Below are 20412 nucleotides of genomic sequence, written 5' to 3'. Positions count from 1 at the left end.
AGAGAGTTCTGTGTTGTCCCTGGTGTCCAGCTTCATCATGTACTCCCTTGAGGACTACATCACGGAGAGCAGCAGGCACAATGAACTGAAAAGTCTTCTTTCGTGTGACGACATCTTTGGAGACACGATATAATAAGCCTGTTCTTACTGACAGTTTGTTCCAGTTTCTCAAAAACCGAAGAACACCAGGTGCTTCCTTGTTCCTTTCCCTCCTAGACGGCCTACGTTTGCGCTCCACAAAGAAAAGCACTCTGTTCAGGTGAGGATCAGCATGTTGTAAGTCCATCAGCTCCTGTTTTGACAGCAATGGATCATCTGACAACCGAGATGGAATGATTGACTCTAGTAGCTGTGGAAGCAGGTAAGCATATGGCTGAACATGATTTTCTTGTTGTCTACTGCTTTGCAGAATGGCCGAAATGTCTTCTTGAGAAATACCAGCCTGACTTGACAAAGCAGCATTGTTCATCTCAACATCTGAACAGGGCTTGTCTTGTGCTTGCCTCTCAAAGGGATGACATGACCAGCGAAACACATCTTGCACATTGTCTGTATTCACTGCACGAGACTCCTCCAAGAGAGCATCATAGGGAACTCTGGTAAGTCGGTGGAACACACTGGGTCGCACAAATGGTTCACGGCTGAGGGCATCAGCGACTACATTCTTTGGCCCAGGGATGTATTTGATGTCAAAATTATATGGTGCGAGCTTCGCGACCCATCTTTGCTCACAAGCATCCAACTTGGGTTTCGTAAGAATGTAGGTCAGCGGGTTGTTGTCTGTCCATATGGAGAACTGTTGACCCCTGAGCCAGTGACTAAATTTGTCACAGACTGCCCATTTCAGAGCAAAAAACTCTAGCCTGTGTGCTGGATACCTTGATTGGGCATAATTAAGTGACTTGCTAGCAAAGGCTATGGGACGAGCAACCTCCCCACCCGCCACCACTTGAGAAAGAACTGCACCAAGCCCATTACTGGACGCATCAATAGACAGCAAGAAAGGTTTGCTAAAATCTGGGTGCGCCAAAGTGACTCTTTCAAGTAAAGCCTGCTTCAGTGAGTTAAATGCATCTTGACATTCCTGGGTCCAGTCAGAAGAGGTAAGTTTTCTGCCTGCCATCACACGTTTCTGTCCTTTGGTGTGCCTTGGTTTCCTCATGCCCGATGTTAATGCAAAGAGGGGTCTACCAATGCGAGAACAGCCTTCGATGTACTGCTGGTAGAAAACTACCATCCCCAAGAATGACCTTAGTTTTGTTTGTGATGGAATGTCGGTGCCATCTTCCATAAGATCCTGTTCTGTGATGTCTACAATAGCTTTGACCTTTTCAGGATCAGTAGTCACTCCTTCACTACTCACAATGTGGCCAAGAAATTTAACTGAAGGTTTCATGAAATGACACTTCTTCTGAGACAGCTTCAGATTGTGAGTTTGAAGTCTGTGGAATACCATCTCAAGTCGTTCCAAAGCAAGCTGTTCATCAGGAGCAAAAACGAGGATGTCATCAAGATAGCACAACATGCTCATGAAGTTCTGATCACCAAATATGCTCATCATCATCCTCATGAATGTCGCAGGACTATTACATAGGCCCTGCGGAAGCCTGTTGTATTCGTAAAGACCAAATGGAGTAGTAAATGCTGTGAATTTTCTGTCGCTCTCATGCACTTCTACGTTATAATAGCCTGATGTTAAGTCCATTGTGGAAAAGAATGCATTACCACCGAGAGCCGCAAGTGCATCTGCTTGATGCGGAAGAGGATGTGCATCTTTGACGGTGCGCGCATTCAGCCAGCGAAAGTCTGTGCACAGTCTCAAATCACCATTCCTCTTCCAGACTAACACCAAGGGCGATGCATAATCACTTGTTGACTTTCTGATTATGTCACGCTCCTCCATGTCGTTCAATGCCTCTCGTAACTTCTCATAGTGAGATGGTGACAACCTTCTATAAGGGAGCCTGAAAGGTTTAGTATCACTTAGACAGATTTTGTGAACAAAGCCTTTGGCCCTACCACAGTCTAGCCCATGACGTGAAAATACCGACTCGTACTTGATCAATAGTTCAGCCAACCTCGTTCTCCAGTAAGGCGACAAACAATTTGAGCTTATGTCAACGTCATGGAGTCCCAGGCTAGACAGCGTTGAGCCAGCGAGCCCATGTGGCGCACAGTGTTGACTCCCTGTCTCACATTTCACAGTACTGCATTTTATTTGGCTGTCAGTCTCTAATCCATTACACTCCAAATTTTTCATCGGTTGATCAGACATGCAAAGATAGTCGACATCAAAGTCCTCAAGAGCCATACAGGTGTACACATCAGCCAACTTGCAGTTGCGTTTCAGACAGACAGGTTTGTCCGATGGGTTAATAACTTTGACTGGCGTACTACCATCCCCCCATAAGGACACAACTATCCTGCCCACCAGCACATTTCTCGGTGCAGTGCGCGCTGTGCTGGGCTCCACAACAATTGTACTGCCTGCTGATAGGGTTTTGTCACTAATTAATTTTCCCCACACTATATGTTCTTTCATGGGCTCAAGAGTGACAGCATGTTTCAGCTTTACAGTTCCTACTTTATTAGGTGGCTCTGCCCCTTTCCATGACTCAACATTGCTCAAAAGTTGAATCAAAGCTTTTGTATCAGAGTCCTTGCTCTGTGATTCAAATACCCTCCCCCAGAAATCACTAGAGATTTTCATGTCGTGAATGATATGTTTTATGACATTACTCCCCAAAATTAAGTCAGCATTCTGCCCCTCAACAATTAAAGCAGGTACAGAAAAGGAGCAGTCGAACACTTTCATCTGTACATCACACACTCCCAGTGGGCTCGTTTTCTGACCACCACAGCCAATCAGTGTGAGTATTGTTGGAGATATGTCATCTGGGGTAAGTACTTTTGCTTCTATGAGTTTGGACAGAGCTTGAGTACTAACTGTACAGGCCATAGACCCACTGTCAATCATGGCTCGAAGCAAAATAACATCCTGTATTAAAACATCAGTAAAGAACAGATCATCATTTGTGTTAAGTCTCTGAACATTTTGAAAAATCACTTTAGTCTTGTCGTCAACAGTACTGCAAAACTCAGAATATATAGATGCTAAATCGATATCCTCATTATCAGGGGACATTATGCACGGCCCACCACTAGTCCCCTCCGCATGTGGGCCATCTAGTTTCCCAACTGAGCTGAGTCAGGACCGCTTTGTTGAACATTTGGTTTAGGGCCGGTCCCGGCGGAACAGGATGATGCTCTGTGGCCAGGGGCATGGCAGTTAAAGCACAAGCGGTTAATTCGACAGTGTGAAAAAGTATCGTGACTTGCATCCCCACATACTTCGCATGCAACATTTTGTTTGTTTACACTACTTCGTACTTTATGTTGAGGTCTGTTCACTCTAGTCGGCTGCTGGTAAGAACTCTGGTCCAAAACTCGTTCCAACAGTCTGATCATGTGACTCAAAGACTGATCCTGACTACTGCGCTCGGTATCCTGAGTTGGAGCTACTGCTGCACTTTTCTCCATACCTTGAGCATACAAAGCATTGGTTGACTGGGCATGACACACAATGTTACTCACATGCACATTAGACTTGCGTTCTTTTAGCTTCTTCTCCCTCTGATACTCATCCAGTCTAATCTGCACATCAGCTGCATTCCATTCATCCAGTGGCTTACACTTAAATATCAGAGCCAGCTCTGGATCAGGGCAGTTCCGAATAAACATTACAGTGACCTCATGCAAGGGGTCATCAAGAGTTTTTCCTTGTCTTTTCAGTCCTTCCCCAGCAATGTCGATCGCATTATGCAGCCTAATCCAGTAATCGAATGGATTCTCATTTTTTAAAGGCAGAGTGGCGTAAAAATCTGCCAACGGCATGCATGAATATACAGTATCACTGCAGTGTTGTTTTAGCAGGTCAAAAATTGGCTTTGGACCATTACTGAGGTCAATCAGTGGGTTACTTCTCAGCCCTACTTTAACTACATCACGTGCCTTGCCCTTTAGCTTTGTCAGTACCTCTTCGGCTTGGTCTTTCAAGGGAACTGCATGTTTTCTCAAACATATTTTTACGGTCTCCACCCACTCGTCAACACAAATTTTCTCTTCCCCATCACCTCTGAAAAACGGGGGCTCATTTACATCTTGCTTAACAACTAAGCTGACTTTTGACAAGTCACTTACATTAATAGTTGAATCACTTTGCCTGTTTTGGCCAAAACCCCCAGATTCAAGACAGGAAAGGATGTTCTGCCCAATGCTGCTACCTATTTGTTTTACTATGTCATTTATCAGAGTCACTGGTACAGTGGTTACATCAGAGAACTGTACAGAATCATCTGAAATGGCACAAGACTGAGACACAGTGGGCGTCGGCATATTAGCATGTCTTGTGTTAATAGGGGTTGATGAAAGTGGACTTATTTTATCAGCCCCACCTGTCTGATGGGCTTGCATGAACCTCAGTACACCTCTCCCTCTGCCCACATTCATCTGTCCATTAAAACCCTCCATATTAGTCTCTGACAATCAAATTAAAATACTACTTCTGATTGTTTTCCTTTTTTTTTTTTTTTTTTGTAATTACCAAATAAAAATAAAAAATTACAATAGGCTATAATTAACTTCAATCATCAAAATATTTCAGTCCCCTTTGACACTTCAAAAGTTTCCTGGAATCAGATCGTTCAGTTCACATCTCATATACCAAAGGCGAACCTCTCATCCACTCAGTCACGTGCAGCGCTCAGTCACGTTGCAGCGGCGCTCGTTCGCCCATCACCCCGGCAACTCCTTCACTCGCGTCTGTACCAGCCTGGTCCCACGAAAAGTGAAGCAACGATCACGGCACCAGTTGTAGCGGTGTGTTATCTGCGTTGTGTTAGGCTTCGAGTAATACTCATGAACGCTGTAGTTCGTCTCTCAATTCTCTTTATTTGATCTGCAGTAACAGAACAGTATATGAGGACTTGTTCAGCACTTTAGAGCAGCGTGCGGCAGCAATGCACGACACACGCTATGATTTCTCATGCAGACTGGGGCATAAACTTTTACAAAACACATTTTCAGAACATACAACAATAATTCATGTACCTGCAGTAACAGAACAGTATATGAGGACTTGTTCAGCACTTTAGAGCAGCGTGCGGCAGCAATGCACGACACACTGTAATTAATAAAGGATAAAATTAATATAGAAATAAAAATAATAAATAAAACATATGTGTGTCCACTACAGCGGGGGTTAAAGTCACGATTATACAAGTATTACATATAAAACAATCAGTTACAAGAAATACGGCCTTGTTTAATCAGCACATAAACTTGCGTGACCTACCGCTATGATTTCTCATGCAGACTGGGAAGAAATAAAGTGCGTCACCCCCAGATCAGCATGGCGGACGGAAAGGAAGACCCAAAAATGGTCATGACAAGTGGAATCACAAATTATTCTTAAAGCACACTTGCTACATTGACACATAAGTCAGATCTGCAGTTATTTTCCAATTTTTTATGAAATGTTGGAGAACCTGTCAGGTAAGCTATGTCCTTGTTTGAAGTCAAAGAATCAACGGCTCCTGTTAGTTACATGTAAAATGTAAATGTTACCAAATACTTTTAGTGATATTTTTGGTATTGCATGAAATGTGAGTATTTTTGTAATCGACATTTCTTGAATCATCTGCTTTCTAAATGTTTATTTTTATTTTTTTTCACTGAGCTTGTCACAATGCATTTTGGGATGTCCATGTACACTAAGGATGTGATGCTGCCTTTTTATTTGGTAAAAAGAACAAGCATACCTTTTTGGAAGCCTTTGTGAATGCTCCCTACATAGGCAGCACACTAGTTTTTGAAACAGCTAATATTACCCCTTCATCGCCCCTATCTGCACTGCTCAAAACTTCTATGGTCTCAGTGTCAGGGAACACATGTGATTTTACACCTACGTGTTTGCTGTGATGTACATCTTGGAGAACAGGGTTCTGTGTGCACTTGTGTGCGAATGAGCCTGCATTACCAAAGAAACCAGACCCTCCGCTCCATCCCAATATCAGCTGCACAAAAGGCTTCTGTATTAGAATCGTGACCACAGAGATGTCTGTGATATAAAGAAATGAGATGAGATCGGAAATTGACCATAATGAAAATATTGAACATTGTGGAAACAAATGATGTTATCTTTGAACCAGAGAGAAATTACTGATGATTTGCCTGTTGCCAAGAGACTAAAGCAACAGAGTTATTTCTCTCAGGTAAACACACACACACACACACACACATGGACATACAATGTCAATAACTGCAATACCTTTTTATTCGAAAATTATTAATTTAGTGTATGGTAGGTAACACGGCAGACAAAACTGTTTTATATAAAATATAAATTGAGCAAAGTGATAGTTATAACATTATAGACATTCATAATGTTTTGGTCTTCTATTTCAGATAATGCTGTTCACTTGAACCTTCCATTCAAATATTGTCATCATTGAAAATAATAAGAAATGTTTCTTCAGCAGCTAATCATCATATTAGAATGATTTCTGAATGATCATGTGACACTGACTGGAGTAATGATGCTGAAACTTCAGCTTCGCATCACAGGGAATACATTATATTTTTAAATATTGTTAGAATAGAAAACAGCTATTATAAATTATAATAATATTTCACAATAGTACTGTTTTTACTGTATTTTTTTATCCAATAAATGCAGCCTTGGTGAGCATACTGTATAAGAGACTTCTCAAAAACATTTAAAAATCTTACCAATTTTGTCACAATTCCAGTTCTGTGTTCAGTGTGGTGATTCATGTTATTGTGATTGGCTTGTAACCTTCTAGCAAACATAGGCGGGCGGCCCTTGAATATATTTCAGGATCTCGAACCTCTTATTTACCTCAGGTAGACTGACGTGGCTCTGAGTCTGACTGTGAGCAAAGCACTACATGCATTAGCTAACATTGAGCAAAATCCTTGTTAATTTTAGTGAATAAAATTCAGTTCTTCTTTGTAGTTCACTGTACATTAAGTGATCTTAACAGATATAACTTTTGATTTTAATAATATATTAGTAAATGTTGAAATTAACACGAACTAAGATGCTGTATAATTATTGTTCATTGTTAGTCTAATTTTAATTGGACTATTTTGCACTACATTAATTGCTCTATAGATTTTAGAGTGTCTAGTTAGCTTAGCAATATGCTAATGTAATCATGGCTATAATGTCAACCATGAGCACACTATAGTCTCAGCCTAAGGACCGTTGGTTGAACGTCTGATGCATATGGCACACAAATTGCGTCCAAAATCACATACTGAGTACGTACTACATTTGAATTTGAATTTACTTTGTGACCATACAGTATGCTCTATACAGTATGAATATGGGTAGTATGAATGAAATTCGGATGTACTACTGTCACGTGACGTACCGGCGTCACTTGCGTCGCTTCACTTCCATTCATAAATGGTGGAAGTAGAAGGTCATCCGGGACCGAACTGTGATTGGTTGCTGTACATGTCAATCAGACGGCCTCTGGGCGGTCCTTGGCCAATGAAAGCTGCGATGGAGTCCAGACCTTCTGCCATCAGTCTGAAGGTCTGGTTACACGAGACAAGACCACACTAACATGTTGACATTTGAACAAATGACCACCTACATTTACATATCAACACTTGTTAAGTATTTAGCAAGTTTCTGATAAACAACTTGAACAATGTCGGTGTTCGGAAGTTAGCCACCCATATCAATCATTTTACATAAAGAAGTCTTAAAAGTAAAGCTTTCTAAGGGTAAAAAGAGGGTGCGAAATGGTCATGTATTGCAAAATTATGTCTGTTTTTGGTGCAAAACTAAGACTAACATGATAAAGGTTAAAAAAAAAAGGATACAAAAGTATATAGCATGTCTCTTTAACATATTGCAAATAATCATATCTGTCCTCAGTGATCCTGCTTGTTGTGCACTCATATACAAGAAATGAAGCAGAGAAATCACTCCTGACAGGCCTCGTGTCCTTCTGCACCATTTGTTTTTACGGAAAACGCATGGCTGGACAAAAAAACAACAGGAGGGTGGGACTGGAAGGGGTGGAGAGACAGAGGTCAAAAGGTGTGGGGGTGAGACGTATGACTGGAAGTCTGGAGGCAGAGAGGCTCACACACACACATAATTAGAAAAATCTCACTGAAGGTCACAATTCCACCCTCACAATGGCAGTCAGGTGACTTGAAGAAAGATTCAAGCAGTCATGTGCTTGGCAACAGACTTTTATTTGTCCTTTATGTTAGAAAGATTTAAAAGGGACAGTGCGCCATATCTACTAACCAAGGTTGTTTTTAGTTTTGTTTTTTACTTTGCTTGGGAGATTTTAAAATCAAAATGCACAGATGCACTGTTATACTCACTAAAATTGCACATTTTTTGGGATCACTTTAAAGCCTATTTTCATGGTCTCATTTTTCACTTTTTGAGGCCAACTGTTTCCACAGTGTGTAAAGAAAACCAATGACATTTCATACAGTTTCTCTTGCACATACATAGTACTGACTAGTAATAAATAAGAGTGCCCGTCTGATAAGGATATCTCCTCTGCTCCTGAGTGTCAACAGTACGAGAGGATATTTCTCACAGATTCAGATCATTTTAATTTCCTCTGGCCTCCTGGACCGTTGCGTAACACTGAAACGTGCCGAGTAGTGTTTGGAAAAATTATTATGGAAAAAGCTTTGCATGGGACATGCGTGTTAATTAGTGTCACAGTTATGAGGAGAATGGGAAACAGAGCTTCATGTGGGTCAGGGCCCGTAGGAGTGGTCCCATGGTAAACGAATGTAAACCTTATAAGTTCACTCTGTTAACACATTCCACATTGTTCAGGGGAATGTAGAGGCTTCATACATGATTTGACATTTATATGACCTTTTCTGTGTCAGCGAATTATAAAACACTATATCCATATAATATATGACCAAAGCCCCCTGCTGTTTGCTGCATGATATTGTGCAGTATATCGTTCCAAGACGTAGGGCCTATGACTGGAAGATTTTTTTTAGCTATTTCCATTTTTAGTGATGTTTAGTTTTAGCTATTTGTGATATATCAGTGAAAACAAGTTACTATTGGACAGTGTACTGCAATTCACAGCAGCTCACCCAGACCAGCAAGTGTCGCTGTAGCGCAGGAGCGTTCACAACAAACCGTCGAGCGTGTTGTTGGCGGAAGTGCATCATACGTCCGTCTTGTAGTTCATTTAAATCTCCATGTGGCTGTAATTGTCACGCTTATTTCATTCTGCGTTCTCTAAAGCATTCAAAATGGGTAAAAAGGGTAAAAAAGAAAAGAAAGTGAAAGGAGCGGAGAAAACCGCCGCCAAAATGGAGAAGAAGGTGTCAAAACGATCGAAAAGAGAAGAGGTGAGGGAATTTATACCAACACAAACACTCTAAACCAGAATACATGTCAGAAAACAATACTTTTGTTCTGTGTTTTATTGAAATAGGAGGATTTAGAGGCTTTAATAGCTGAATTTCAGTCTCTGGACGCGAAAAAGACGCAGGTGATCGAGAGTGCATGTGACCCTCCGTCACCCAGGTGCGCGTTCATGTGTACAGGTGTGAATCAATCACGTGACTGTTACTGTGAGATTTGACTGACAGCTCGTTCTCTCCGCAGGTTGAACGCCTCTCTATGTGCGCATCCTGAAAAAGACGAGCTGATTTTATTCGGAGGGGAATTTTTCAATGGGAAGAAAGTAGGTTTTTAAATTGCACGCCTGTTGGTGAATGTGTAGCTATGCTTTGGAGCTGGTTTCTAGCTGATCTAAGATGGTCATTAGCTGGTCAATCAACTGTCATGTTTCAAAAACCATCTTGACCACCTTATTCTGGTTTGGTGCTGGTACAAGATGGTCTACCAGGTAATGACCAGCTTGGACCAACTAGAAAATCAGATACCAGTTTATTTTCCAGCACAGATCATATCATATCCCTTACAAAACAGTACCATTGTAAATTAAACCATAGTTTATATCAAATGCCACAGTTGTTCATTACACAGGGGTTTTCAGAGAAAAACAGTGAGGGAATTTTTTTTTAAATAACTAAAAAAGATTAAACTAGTTGACTAACTAGCCTAACAAAGTAAAAATTGATCAAATTAAATAAAAGTTCTATTCAAATGCAATAAAAAAATAACACATCTAACAGGACAGTATTATAGTGTAGGAAAAAAACAATTGTATGAAACGAAATATTTTCCAAATAATATTTTTACATACACAGTACACACTTTTCACAGTATAAATTATGTCTTTATACATGAAAATATATAGCTGGCTTTTAAGTTTTAGGATGGGGTTGCATGAGGTTGTATATATTTGAGTGTGATTGTGGCATCAAAAAGATTGAAAACCCCTGTACTAATAGACTTAAATAAAAAAATTCAATGTAAATTTACACATGTACAGATCAGCCGATATATTATGTGTTTAAATGGAAACTGTGAAGGCTGTGGTTGATAATTACTATGTGCAAACTATATCCTTCCCAAAAAAACCTTGACTTGATGTCACTTAAATGTTTCCATTCTTCCAGACCTTTCTGTACAATGAATTATTCTTCTACAACATTAAGAAGAACACCTGGGTGAAGGCAGAGATCCCGAACCCTCCTCCAAGACGCTGCGCTCAACAGGTACTTCTTTAGCACACTTGAAATATCTAAAAATAATATTTATTTTATGACAGAAAATGTATGAACAAAAAGCATGATGCAGCAAAGGAACCATGTTCTATGTAGGTAATGAAGGACATGTTATTACAGACTTCACCACCAGGGGTCAGACTGTCTTTACATTATAATCATTATCTCAAGCATATTTCTGTAGCTCTCTCTCCATCTCCCTGCAGGCAGTGGTAGTTCCCCAGGGTGGGGGGCAGATGTGGATATTTGGGGGGGAGTTTGCGTCCCCTGACGGCGAGCAGTTCTATCACTATAAAGATCTGTGGGTGCTTCACCTGGGGACACGCACATGGGAGCAAATCAAGTAAGTACTGTTTTGTTTTTGTCAACTCACTGTGGACTATGCAATACTCAACAATGTATTACAAGTGAAAGACAATGCAATCTGAGCTAATATCTAGACACCATCCTCACATATTTAGTTTTTGCAAGCCAAAAGCTGTTAAAATGTGTTTAAAGAGACATGACACCATAAAATACCCTATTTACACAAGCAAAACTAGTTTTTTTTTATTATTTTTTATTATCTTCAATACTATAGTTGATAAAAAGGTAATAATTCAGTACCATAATATACCGGTATATCAAAATTCTTTAGTGCATGTTATACTACTACTTAAAAGGTTTGTTTTTGCAATCTTTCATCATAATATAATATATAATAGCATAATAGTAAGCAAAAATATAGCTTTTTTCTGCTTAAAATATTTTCTGATATCATTTATATGTGATATCATATGGGCAAATATATTTGCATATGCCTGCCTCCAGAGCAAGACATTAGCGAATAGTTTTTCATCATCACACCATAGGCCCCCGCCTTCTGGTGGACAGTCTCTTAACACCTGACTCTTGCCTACACCGGATGTGAGGGATGTGTCGCGTCAAATGCAAATATAACCCATTATTATCACTGACGCTGTCGACACTGGATACAGTATACAGATGTTTGTTCAGTTTCTGACATACTCCATGCACGTGTGTCTGCCAACGATAGGACGTATGGAAAAATAAATTGAAGCGTAAAGTTACGGTCACTTTGATGCCTCCTGTTTAAACGGCTCATTTACTAATTTCTGTAGAGACTTCAGAATGATACCAGCGTCAGGAACAAGTGGATGCTTTATTTTTAATGGTGTCATGGATCGCAAAACTTATATTGTTATATATTAACATTAAACATAAAACAAATCCATGTTATGAGTCCTTTAAAGTCGGCATGAATCAGAATTTGAAGGTTTTTTTTTTTTTTTTTTTTTTGACGTAAAGCAAGGAAAACGGCATTATAATGTATAATAAATACTGCAATATTTGATAAAAAAAATAAAAATAAGAATTGATTTTTGTTTTTATGGTGACTAACTAAAACTAAAGCTAAGACCAAAAAAACTAAACAAATTTTTTTATATGAAATAAAATAAATGTTAACTGAAATCAGATATAAAAAACATAACTTTTGATGTACTCAAATAAAAATACCTAAAAAAAACCCCGAAAAAACTATATAGACATTTTTAAAAAGCAATACCTATTAGAAATGACAAAACACACAACAAAATAACTGAAATGTTAATTAAAATGGAAAATAGAAAAATAAAAACGAATATAAAATATTAAAGAAAACGATAATAGGATCTCGATAGTAACGCAATCCATTTATGAAGACCGTATTCATTAAGTCGAAATGGAAGTCTAATTGTATTTACTCTTTATGGAAGCTCAGCAGGGGCTTTAACGTCTGTCCACTGTTTTGTCGTCATTCTGTGACTAGAGTTTATAGAGGTTATCCCTAAACTAACAGGATTGACTTTAGACTTGGCATCCTGACCACCTGTTTTGAAATATGTCTGCTTTGTCCTCTCAGAGCTCCTGGCGCTCCGTCTGGCAGGAGCGGACATCGCATGGTCCTGAGCAAACGACAGCTTCTTGTGTTTGGAGGTTTCCATGAGAGCACCAGGTACAGGCAGATGCAGAGGTCCCCGTCTTCAACTTGTCATTATTAAAATCAGTATTGTAAGGAAAATTTAAACTTTTTGTTGTACCCTGAAGCGGGAATGAGATCTGCGTCCCTGGCTACAGGTTCCAAAAATGTGTATAAGAATATGAATTAATATATGCAGTGAATGTATTTAGTTATTAGATGAGATTACCTTGGAAATAATATTAATTAACAATATAGTATGTTAATTTGAATATTGGATTTAAATATCAATATTATATATATATATATATATATATATATATATATATATATATATATACTGTATATATACACACACACACACACACACACACACACACACACATATACATACACATATAGATATATTGGAAATCAATATTCAAATGAACATTAATACTGTTTGAATATTCTCTATTCTCTGCTCTACAGGGATTATATCTATTACAATGATATCCATGCATTTAACCTGGACACATTGACATGGAGCCGCCTCCAGCCCACAGGAACTGGCCCCTGTCCACGTTCAGCCTGTCAAATGACCCCCACTCCCGACGGCAATGGCGTCATCATCTATGGCGGATACTCCAAATCGGTATGTGTTTTGGTTATTGCTGTGATTTTATTCACACTGCAATTGATAACTCAGATTTTACACTTAAAGGGGTTCTTCACTGCTGGCAAAATGGGCTTTCAATAAAACTAGGCTGCATATACAGAAGAAATGCAAAACATTTAGTTTTTTTAAATCGGTGCTACCTGACTAGAGACAACAGAAAAAAAAAGGCTGTTGTCTTCCCTTTTGCCAAATAGGTAAGAACTTCAACACTCATAATTCACAGGGCGTGTTGCCATCCGAGGCCACTCCCACCAGACTGCTATGGATATGGTTGACCAGAGTCAAATACCGCCTTGCTTCAGTAGGAAATACTTCTTAGCAAACTTTTAGTCATAATGGTGTCGACTTGTTCCTGGGTGCAAGAATTTATAGAGTAAATGTTTAGCAGTGAGTTACTTTCGGTTTCCAGTGAGGATCCAGCGGGTTGTAGGAAGTGGCTAAAGGCTGCAAAGAATCAGAAATACGGAGAGAACTCTGCAATGGAAAATCAGAAAAACCTCTGTGTTTGTACTCAACATTTCAAACTGGATGACCATCATGAACAAAGTATTGCTCTCTCTATCCGAGTCATCCAACTGTCCGTGGGTGGGGATTTAAAAATTCGCAATCTGTAGTTTTCACGAAAGCCCTGAGAGCTGATGACGCAAAGCTTTTGCTGACAAATAAACATGAGTTTCTCTGTCCAGGCAACGCAGAGACCAAGTTAAATTGGTTAATTTACGTATTTGTCTCGTTAGATCTAGCATTCTTTCCACTTTGAATCAGACACAGAGATAAAGTAGTGCGTAAGATTACAATTATTTGAATAAATGGATTATAGCATTTATTTGAATTAATTATTGAGAGAGAGAGAGATGGAGAGAGAGAGATGCGTACCTGTGTCTATTTAGCATCTCTCTCTCCATGAACAACAAAGCTATGACTTTAATTGCAAAAAATGCGATGTATCCCCCTTCCTTGCTGAGAAATATGTAGCGATTCAGTTGCAAAACTATTTTATTACTAAAAGTCGCGGAGCAACGTTGATAAGTTTCGGTGCTTCTGAATGTTTCTGTGTGTGTGCTACACTTTCTGTGTGCGTGTGATGTTACGTATGTATGTGTGCGCTTCAATGAAAACAGTGCATTGATATAGACTGGTGATTCAACTGACTTGGACCTACCTGTGCATTAAACGGTTTTATTGCACACCTTCCAGCCAATCAGAATTTGAGTATTCAAACAGACCATGGTATAAATAATATATATAAATATATACTATAATTTTACCAGCACTGATAATAGTGAGCAGGAAATCAGCATATTAGATTGATTTCTGAAGGATCATGTGACACTGAAGACTGGAGTAATGATGCTGAAAATTCAGCTTTGACCACAGTATTTTTAAGTATATCAAAATATTCACTTTCTACTATAGTGGTCCTACTATAATATACGTACTGTGGGAATACTGTGTTTTTTGTAAATTTAATTACATGTCCAATAAATCATGGTAAGAGTTGCTAAGCAACTTGCCACATTATTATAAATCCTATTGATGTCTGGTCACATAAACTATTTTACAGTGCCTTAATTTGTACAGCCAACTATTCCAATATTATGCAACAAAATATGAACATGACAATTGAATTGAAGGCTGTTCATTTTAAAGGCTTAAAATGGGGATATTCAGCACCTCCATATTTGACATGCAAGTTTGTGGAATTCATTTAAAAGTATGTTTTTGCCTTATTTGTCCATCATTAGGTAAGCTATGTTGTGTTTAGCCTCGCTTTGCATGAGCATGTTGATGCCAACTTCAACTGCTCTACACAGAGAGCAAGGCATTCTGTCATTTCCAGGAGCTTGTCCTTGAGTAAACCCACAAGAGTAAACAGACGTAGGTGGTAATGGCCGCTTTTCTCTTCCAGAGAGCGAAGAAGGATGTGGATAAAGGAACCATCCATTCTGACATGTTCCTGCTGAGGAGGGAAGGCAAAGAGGAGCAAGGTACCATAATTAGAGCCTCTGTGATCGCTTGTTTAATGTGGGCAGCTTTTCTCTCCATTTCTCCATACACTTTCCCATTTCTGAGAAAAAGAGAAGCTCATGATTTTTGGCCCCTGTCCTGCAGAAAAGTGGACATGGACGCGAGTGAACCCTGCAGGAGTGAAGCCCCCTCCTCGTTCTGGCTTCTCATTGGCTGTGGGCCCCGGGGGCCGAGCGCTCCTCTTTGGTGGCGTCTGCGATGAGGAAGATGAGGAGTCTTTGGAAGGAGACTTCTTTAATGACCTTTACTTTTATGATATCAACAAAAATCGGTGGTTTCCTGCCCAGCTAAAGGTTGGTGTGACGTTTTGCTTTAGTTAAGCCCCTGAATAGAGACATTAATATATGAAGTTAAGATGCAAAAGCCTCTAAGTGCCATCTGAAATTGTCTTCTAGAATGATCATTTTTATCAAGCTCGTATATTTAAGTTCAGTAATTTCACTTAAATGGCAATGAAAATTACCTATGAATTGTCATTTAAGTGAAATTACTGAACTTAAATATACAAGCTTGATAAAAATGATCATTCTAGAAGAAAATTTCAGATGGCACTTAGAGGCTTTTGCATCTGAACTTTTAATATATATATATATATATATATATAATATATTTTACTTTTCTTGGTAGGGCAACAAGTCAGAAAAGAAGAAGAGGCGCCGTGGGGCGAAGGTAGAACAGACGAATGAAACTGAAGAGGAGAAAGAGGAGGCACAGGGTCCCACCGAGATTGTTAAAGAGATTGTCGCCGAGGACGGAACGGTTATGACCATCAAGGAAGTGATTCCAGCCGCAAACGCAGAGGAGGACATTGAGGACGAGGAGGAGGAGGATGACGAAGAGGTGGAGGCGGCTGCAATGGCTTCCCTGGTGGAGCCCTGTCCTCGCTCTAGCGCCATGGCAACAGTAAAGCACGGGAAGTTGTACTTGTATGGCGGTATGTTTGAGGTGGGAGATCGGCAGTTCACCCTCAGCGATCTCTATAGCCTGGACCTGCATAAGATGGACCTGTGGGACGTCCTAGTGGAAATGGACCCCAGTAAGTGGAAAGAGCCCCAGAATTCCCTTAGTTCTATCAATCTATCTATCTATCTATCTATCTATCTATCTATCTATCTATCTATCTATCTATCTATCTATCTATCTATCTATCTATCTATCTATCTATCTATCTATCTATCTATCTATCTATCTATCTATCTATCTATCTATCTATCTATCTATCTATCTATCTATCTATCTATCTATCTGTCTGTCTGTCTGTCTGTCTGTCTATGTATTTATCTATCTGTCTATATAGGTTGCAAATAGTTTTGTATATTTCAAGGTTTTTCTGTTTTGTTCAGTTTTTCTTTTAAGTGCTCTGTTGTTGAATGGTTTATATCCACAGTTTTCAGAGAATGCTAAAAGTTCTTATAGACTGCTGTTCAAACTAACGTCACATATAAATGGTCAGTGGCAACAAGTATGCCAACAGTATTTTGATATTGCCACACTCGAGCGCTAAATTCCTTATTTTAGAGACGCAGGAGTGGCTGGAAGAATCAGAAGAGGAAGATGAAGATGAAGAAGAGGAGGCAAAGGGAGGTGATGAGGAGGAAGATGACGAAGAAGAGGAGGAATCTGAAGAGGAGGGTGAAGAAGGTATGTATTTTTGCCACTGTCCTCTTAATTTTAAAGTTCATACACATTTATGACAGGGAAAAGTATTTTGATAGTCTGTTTCATACCCATTTAAGCAATTTAAAGCCCATCCCTGGACACACACATTTTCCTTTAATGATCAGGCCATGATTTGGGTCAGGTCCATGAGGTAGACATGACCAAGGGTTTAGCTGCCAAGACCCAGATCAACATCCACTGATCCTCTTTGACAACCAGAGCTGTGTGTTTTGCTTTGGGGTCCTTCTCGCTTAAATTCATTATTGTTAGATGCCTGTTTCGCTTGTCAGTTGTAATAACATCACTGATTGTTAGCTTGTGGCTGCCTAATGGTTGGGTAGCATGCTAAACAAAGAGACTTTGTTGCCTCATCATCCTTATCAGGGGTGTTTCGTGTTCAAAGTATCTCCATTTCAGTACTTCAGGTCCCAGATTTTACATTGAACATCAAGTGGCAATACCAAAGTTGTTGAGGTGAACAAAAAGGTATATTTTAGGGATTTTTAAAGAAAGCGGAAGCGGTAATCTGAACAGGTGTTGACATTTTCTCTGTATCTCTCTATTAGATGCGGACCATCCCCCAGTAAATCCCGGAGAAGCTCTTGCGGATTATCAAACACGGACTGAGAAGTATTGGCTAGGTCTGGCAAGAGCAAACATGGGTCCTGATGCCAAAGAGAAGAAAGTACAAAAGGTCGCCCACGCCATGGCAAAGGTGGTCTTTGAGGATCAGGAATGAGATTAAACATGTTTAAGTGTGTGTGTGCTAAGATAATTAAAGTGTTTGTTTGTGAGAAGGAGAATGTATATGTGTTCTCGTGTGTGTGTGTGTGTGTGTGTGTGTGTGTGTGTGTGTGAGAAAGTGAACAAAAGAGAATGAATGGATGTGTGTTTGAGTTTTAAAAGCAGCTAAAGCATGTTCTTCTGACTTTAATGTTTATAAAACACGGCCTTACCTCTTTTTTCACCATTTTGTCCTTATTATTATTTCTCCATCACAGTAGTTCTATTATTTGCATTTAGTATTGTTTTTTCTCTGCTTTCCATGACCCTTTCTGAACAGATTTGGAAGCCATTTGTGAGTAAAAAACAATGAGCACTTTAAGTGCCATTATCCCTGACTAGTGATTATCAAAAATGGATTTATAAAAGTGAATATTTCAAGAAATATTTTTTATATTCTCACATACGTGACATTAACAAATTGAGTTAAAGAGATAATAACGTCTACTAAAGGAAAGCTTAGTGAGTGTTACTCTCTTTGAACAACTTTTACCCTAACTTTTTACTCCTTATCATCAGTAGCTTGACTAGGAAACCTTTTTTTGTCTTTTTATTGTACTTTCCTGCAATTGAGTGCTCTAAACACAATTAATAGGAATGAAATCACAAGAGGGGTAAAAAAGCTGAATAAATGTACTGTCATAAGGATAAAAGCAGTGTTGTTGTTAATATACTATTATCATATGTATTAATATTTTAAATGAGCTTTTTTAATTTTTCTATTTTAACATATTTTTAAATTTCATGTGATCAAGATTTCTATTTTTCATTGACGCTTTTTTTTAAGTAAATTTTTTATTTAACTTCATTTAAATTAATCAAAACAATTTTAACAGATTTAGTAAACAATAACAACACTGGAAAAAAAACTTTTTTTTAAGGAAAAACTACAAAATACTCTTGCCACCGGTAAAACAATCGGATGGGGTGGCAAAAAGCTAATTTTATAAACGTGAGAGATAATAGCGACAAATATCAGAACAGATTTTGTTGTGTTTTGTGAAAGTTTCCTCAAGACTTTGAGCTAAAGAAAGCTAAAGAGGATGGCCAGGCGGCAATCACAGTTTCCAAATGAAAGGCGCTTCCCACATTGACCTATTTTTTTGTTGGCTGTGAAGAATGAGCGATGTAGAATGAGAAGCTAATGAATAATAAATGGCGGATAGAGAGATGGATGAGGTTACGATTACGCAGCCAACTGTCTCCTCATCTCCCCTCATTCTCTCTCCATCTCTCCATCTTTTTTTAAAACTCTGGATTTCATTTTTAAAAAGACAGAGTTTATAAATAACTAAAAAGTCACCATTTTTAAAACGCTGCTCTGACGTCCTGGAGCACATAAAACTGCTGTCGTCAGAGACGTGTCAGAAGAGTGAGTGTGTGTGAGAGAGAAAGACATTTAAATAAGGAGAAACGGGGACAGAATTGCTAGTTCTTTAAGATTTACGAAGATGTTTGTAGGTCACATTAGTTGATTAATTCCATCTATTTACCTAGTGGCTGTCTTTATGACCTCATTAGTCCGCTGAACCAATCAGAAAGAGAGTTTGATAAAAGATAATGATTCATAATTGAGGCTTGACTAATTCTATAGCTTGGGGACACTTTTCCTCACATTAGCTAATTTGTTTGGACACAGTTTGAATAGGCTTGTAAATGGAGCCATTTAATGATCATTTTCTGACCAAAAGTAACAATGAAGTTTCAGAAAGCATCTGCCCAGTAGAACCTCGCAAAATATTCCTGTCTTTTGATTTTGGGTTGAAATAAGAAAAAAACAACTATATATATATATATATATATATATATATATATATATATATATATATATATATATATATATATATATATATATATATATATATATATATATATATATATATATATATATATATATATGTATATATGTATGTATATGTATATAAATGCTGTTTTTTAAAACTTTCTATTTATCAAAGAATACTGAAAGAAATCATGCTTTCCACAAAAATATTAAGCAGCACAACTGTTTTCTATATTGATAATAATAAGAAATGTTTCACAATATAATTGTTATTACTGTATTTTTGATCAAATAATTGCAACATTGGTGTGCAAATGAGACATCTTAAAAAAAAAAAAATCTTAATGGCCTCAAAAGTCTGAATAATAGCGTGTATATAATCCTATTTTTATTTGTAAGATTTTTTATGAATGCATTGCATTGAATGCATTCATAAAAACATTCTCTTCACCAAAATGCAAAAAAATCTCATTCTCATTACTGTTTTTAAATTTCGACGTTGTCATAATATTTGTTGTACTGTCTTTATGCTAATGTAAAATAATTGTATTATAATAAACTTTGATACAGTAAAAAAAAAAACATTAATGTAATGCAATAAATTAAAAAAATACTTAAATTATACATTATTGTAATATTTGGTGTACCTTTAATTTATGCTGTTTTAAATAAAATAATTGTATTATAGTGTGTTTTACTGTAATATATTTAGAAATATATAGAATAATGAAAAAAAAAAGTAAAACTTAAGCATCTGGGCACATTACAATAATGAGAATATTTTTTTTAAGCCTAACTGTCATGGAAATAATG

General features: G+C 38.2%; 1 protein-coding gene across 1 annotated transcript; it reads left to right on the top strand.

Moving 5' to 3' along the window:
* Nucleotides 1–9143: 9143 nt before the first annotated feature.
* Nucleotides 9144–18465, top strand: klhdc4 (kelch domain containing 4). The gene is made up of 12 exons (XM_081355800.1): nucleotides 9144–9441; nucleotides 9528–9619; nucleotides 9701–9779; nucleotides 10621–10719; nucleotides 10935–11071; nucleotides 12632–12724; nucleotides 13160–13322; nucleotides 15256–15334; nucleotides 15459–15667; nucleotides 16002–16410; nucleotides 16893–17015; nucleotides 17600–18465. Exons 1-12 carry the CDS (start codon nucleotides 9343–9345, stop codon nucleotides 17770–17772), a joined length of 1755 nt encoding a protein of 584 aa, XP_081211926.1. The 5' UTR covers nucleotides 9144–9342; the 3' UTR covers nucleotides 17773–18465.
* The last annotated feature ends 1947 nt before the right edge of the window (nucleotides 18466–20412 follow it).

This window comes from Scardinius erythrophthalmus (assembly GCF_964197995.2).
Source record: "Scardinius erythrophthalmus genome assembly, chromosome: 24".
In the NCBI taxonomy this organism is placed as follows: domain Eukaryota; kingdom Metazoa; phylum Chordata; class Actinopteri; order Cypriniformes; family Leuciscidae; genus Scardinius; species Scardinius erythrophthalmus.
This window is presented reverse-complemented; position numbering and strand designations above follow the sequence as displayed.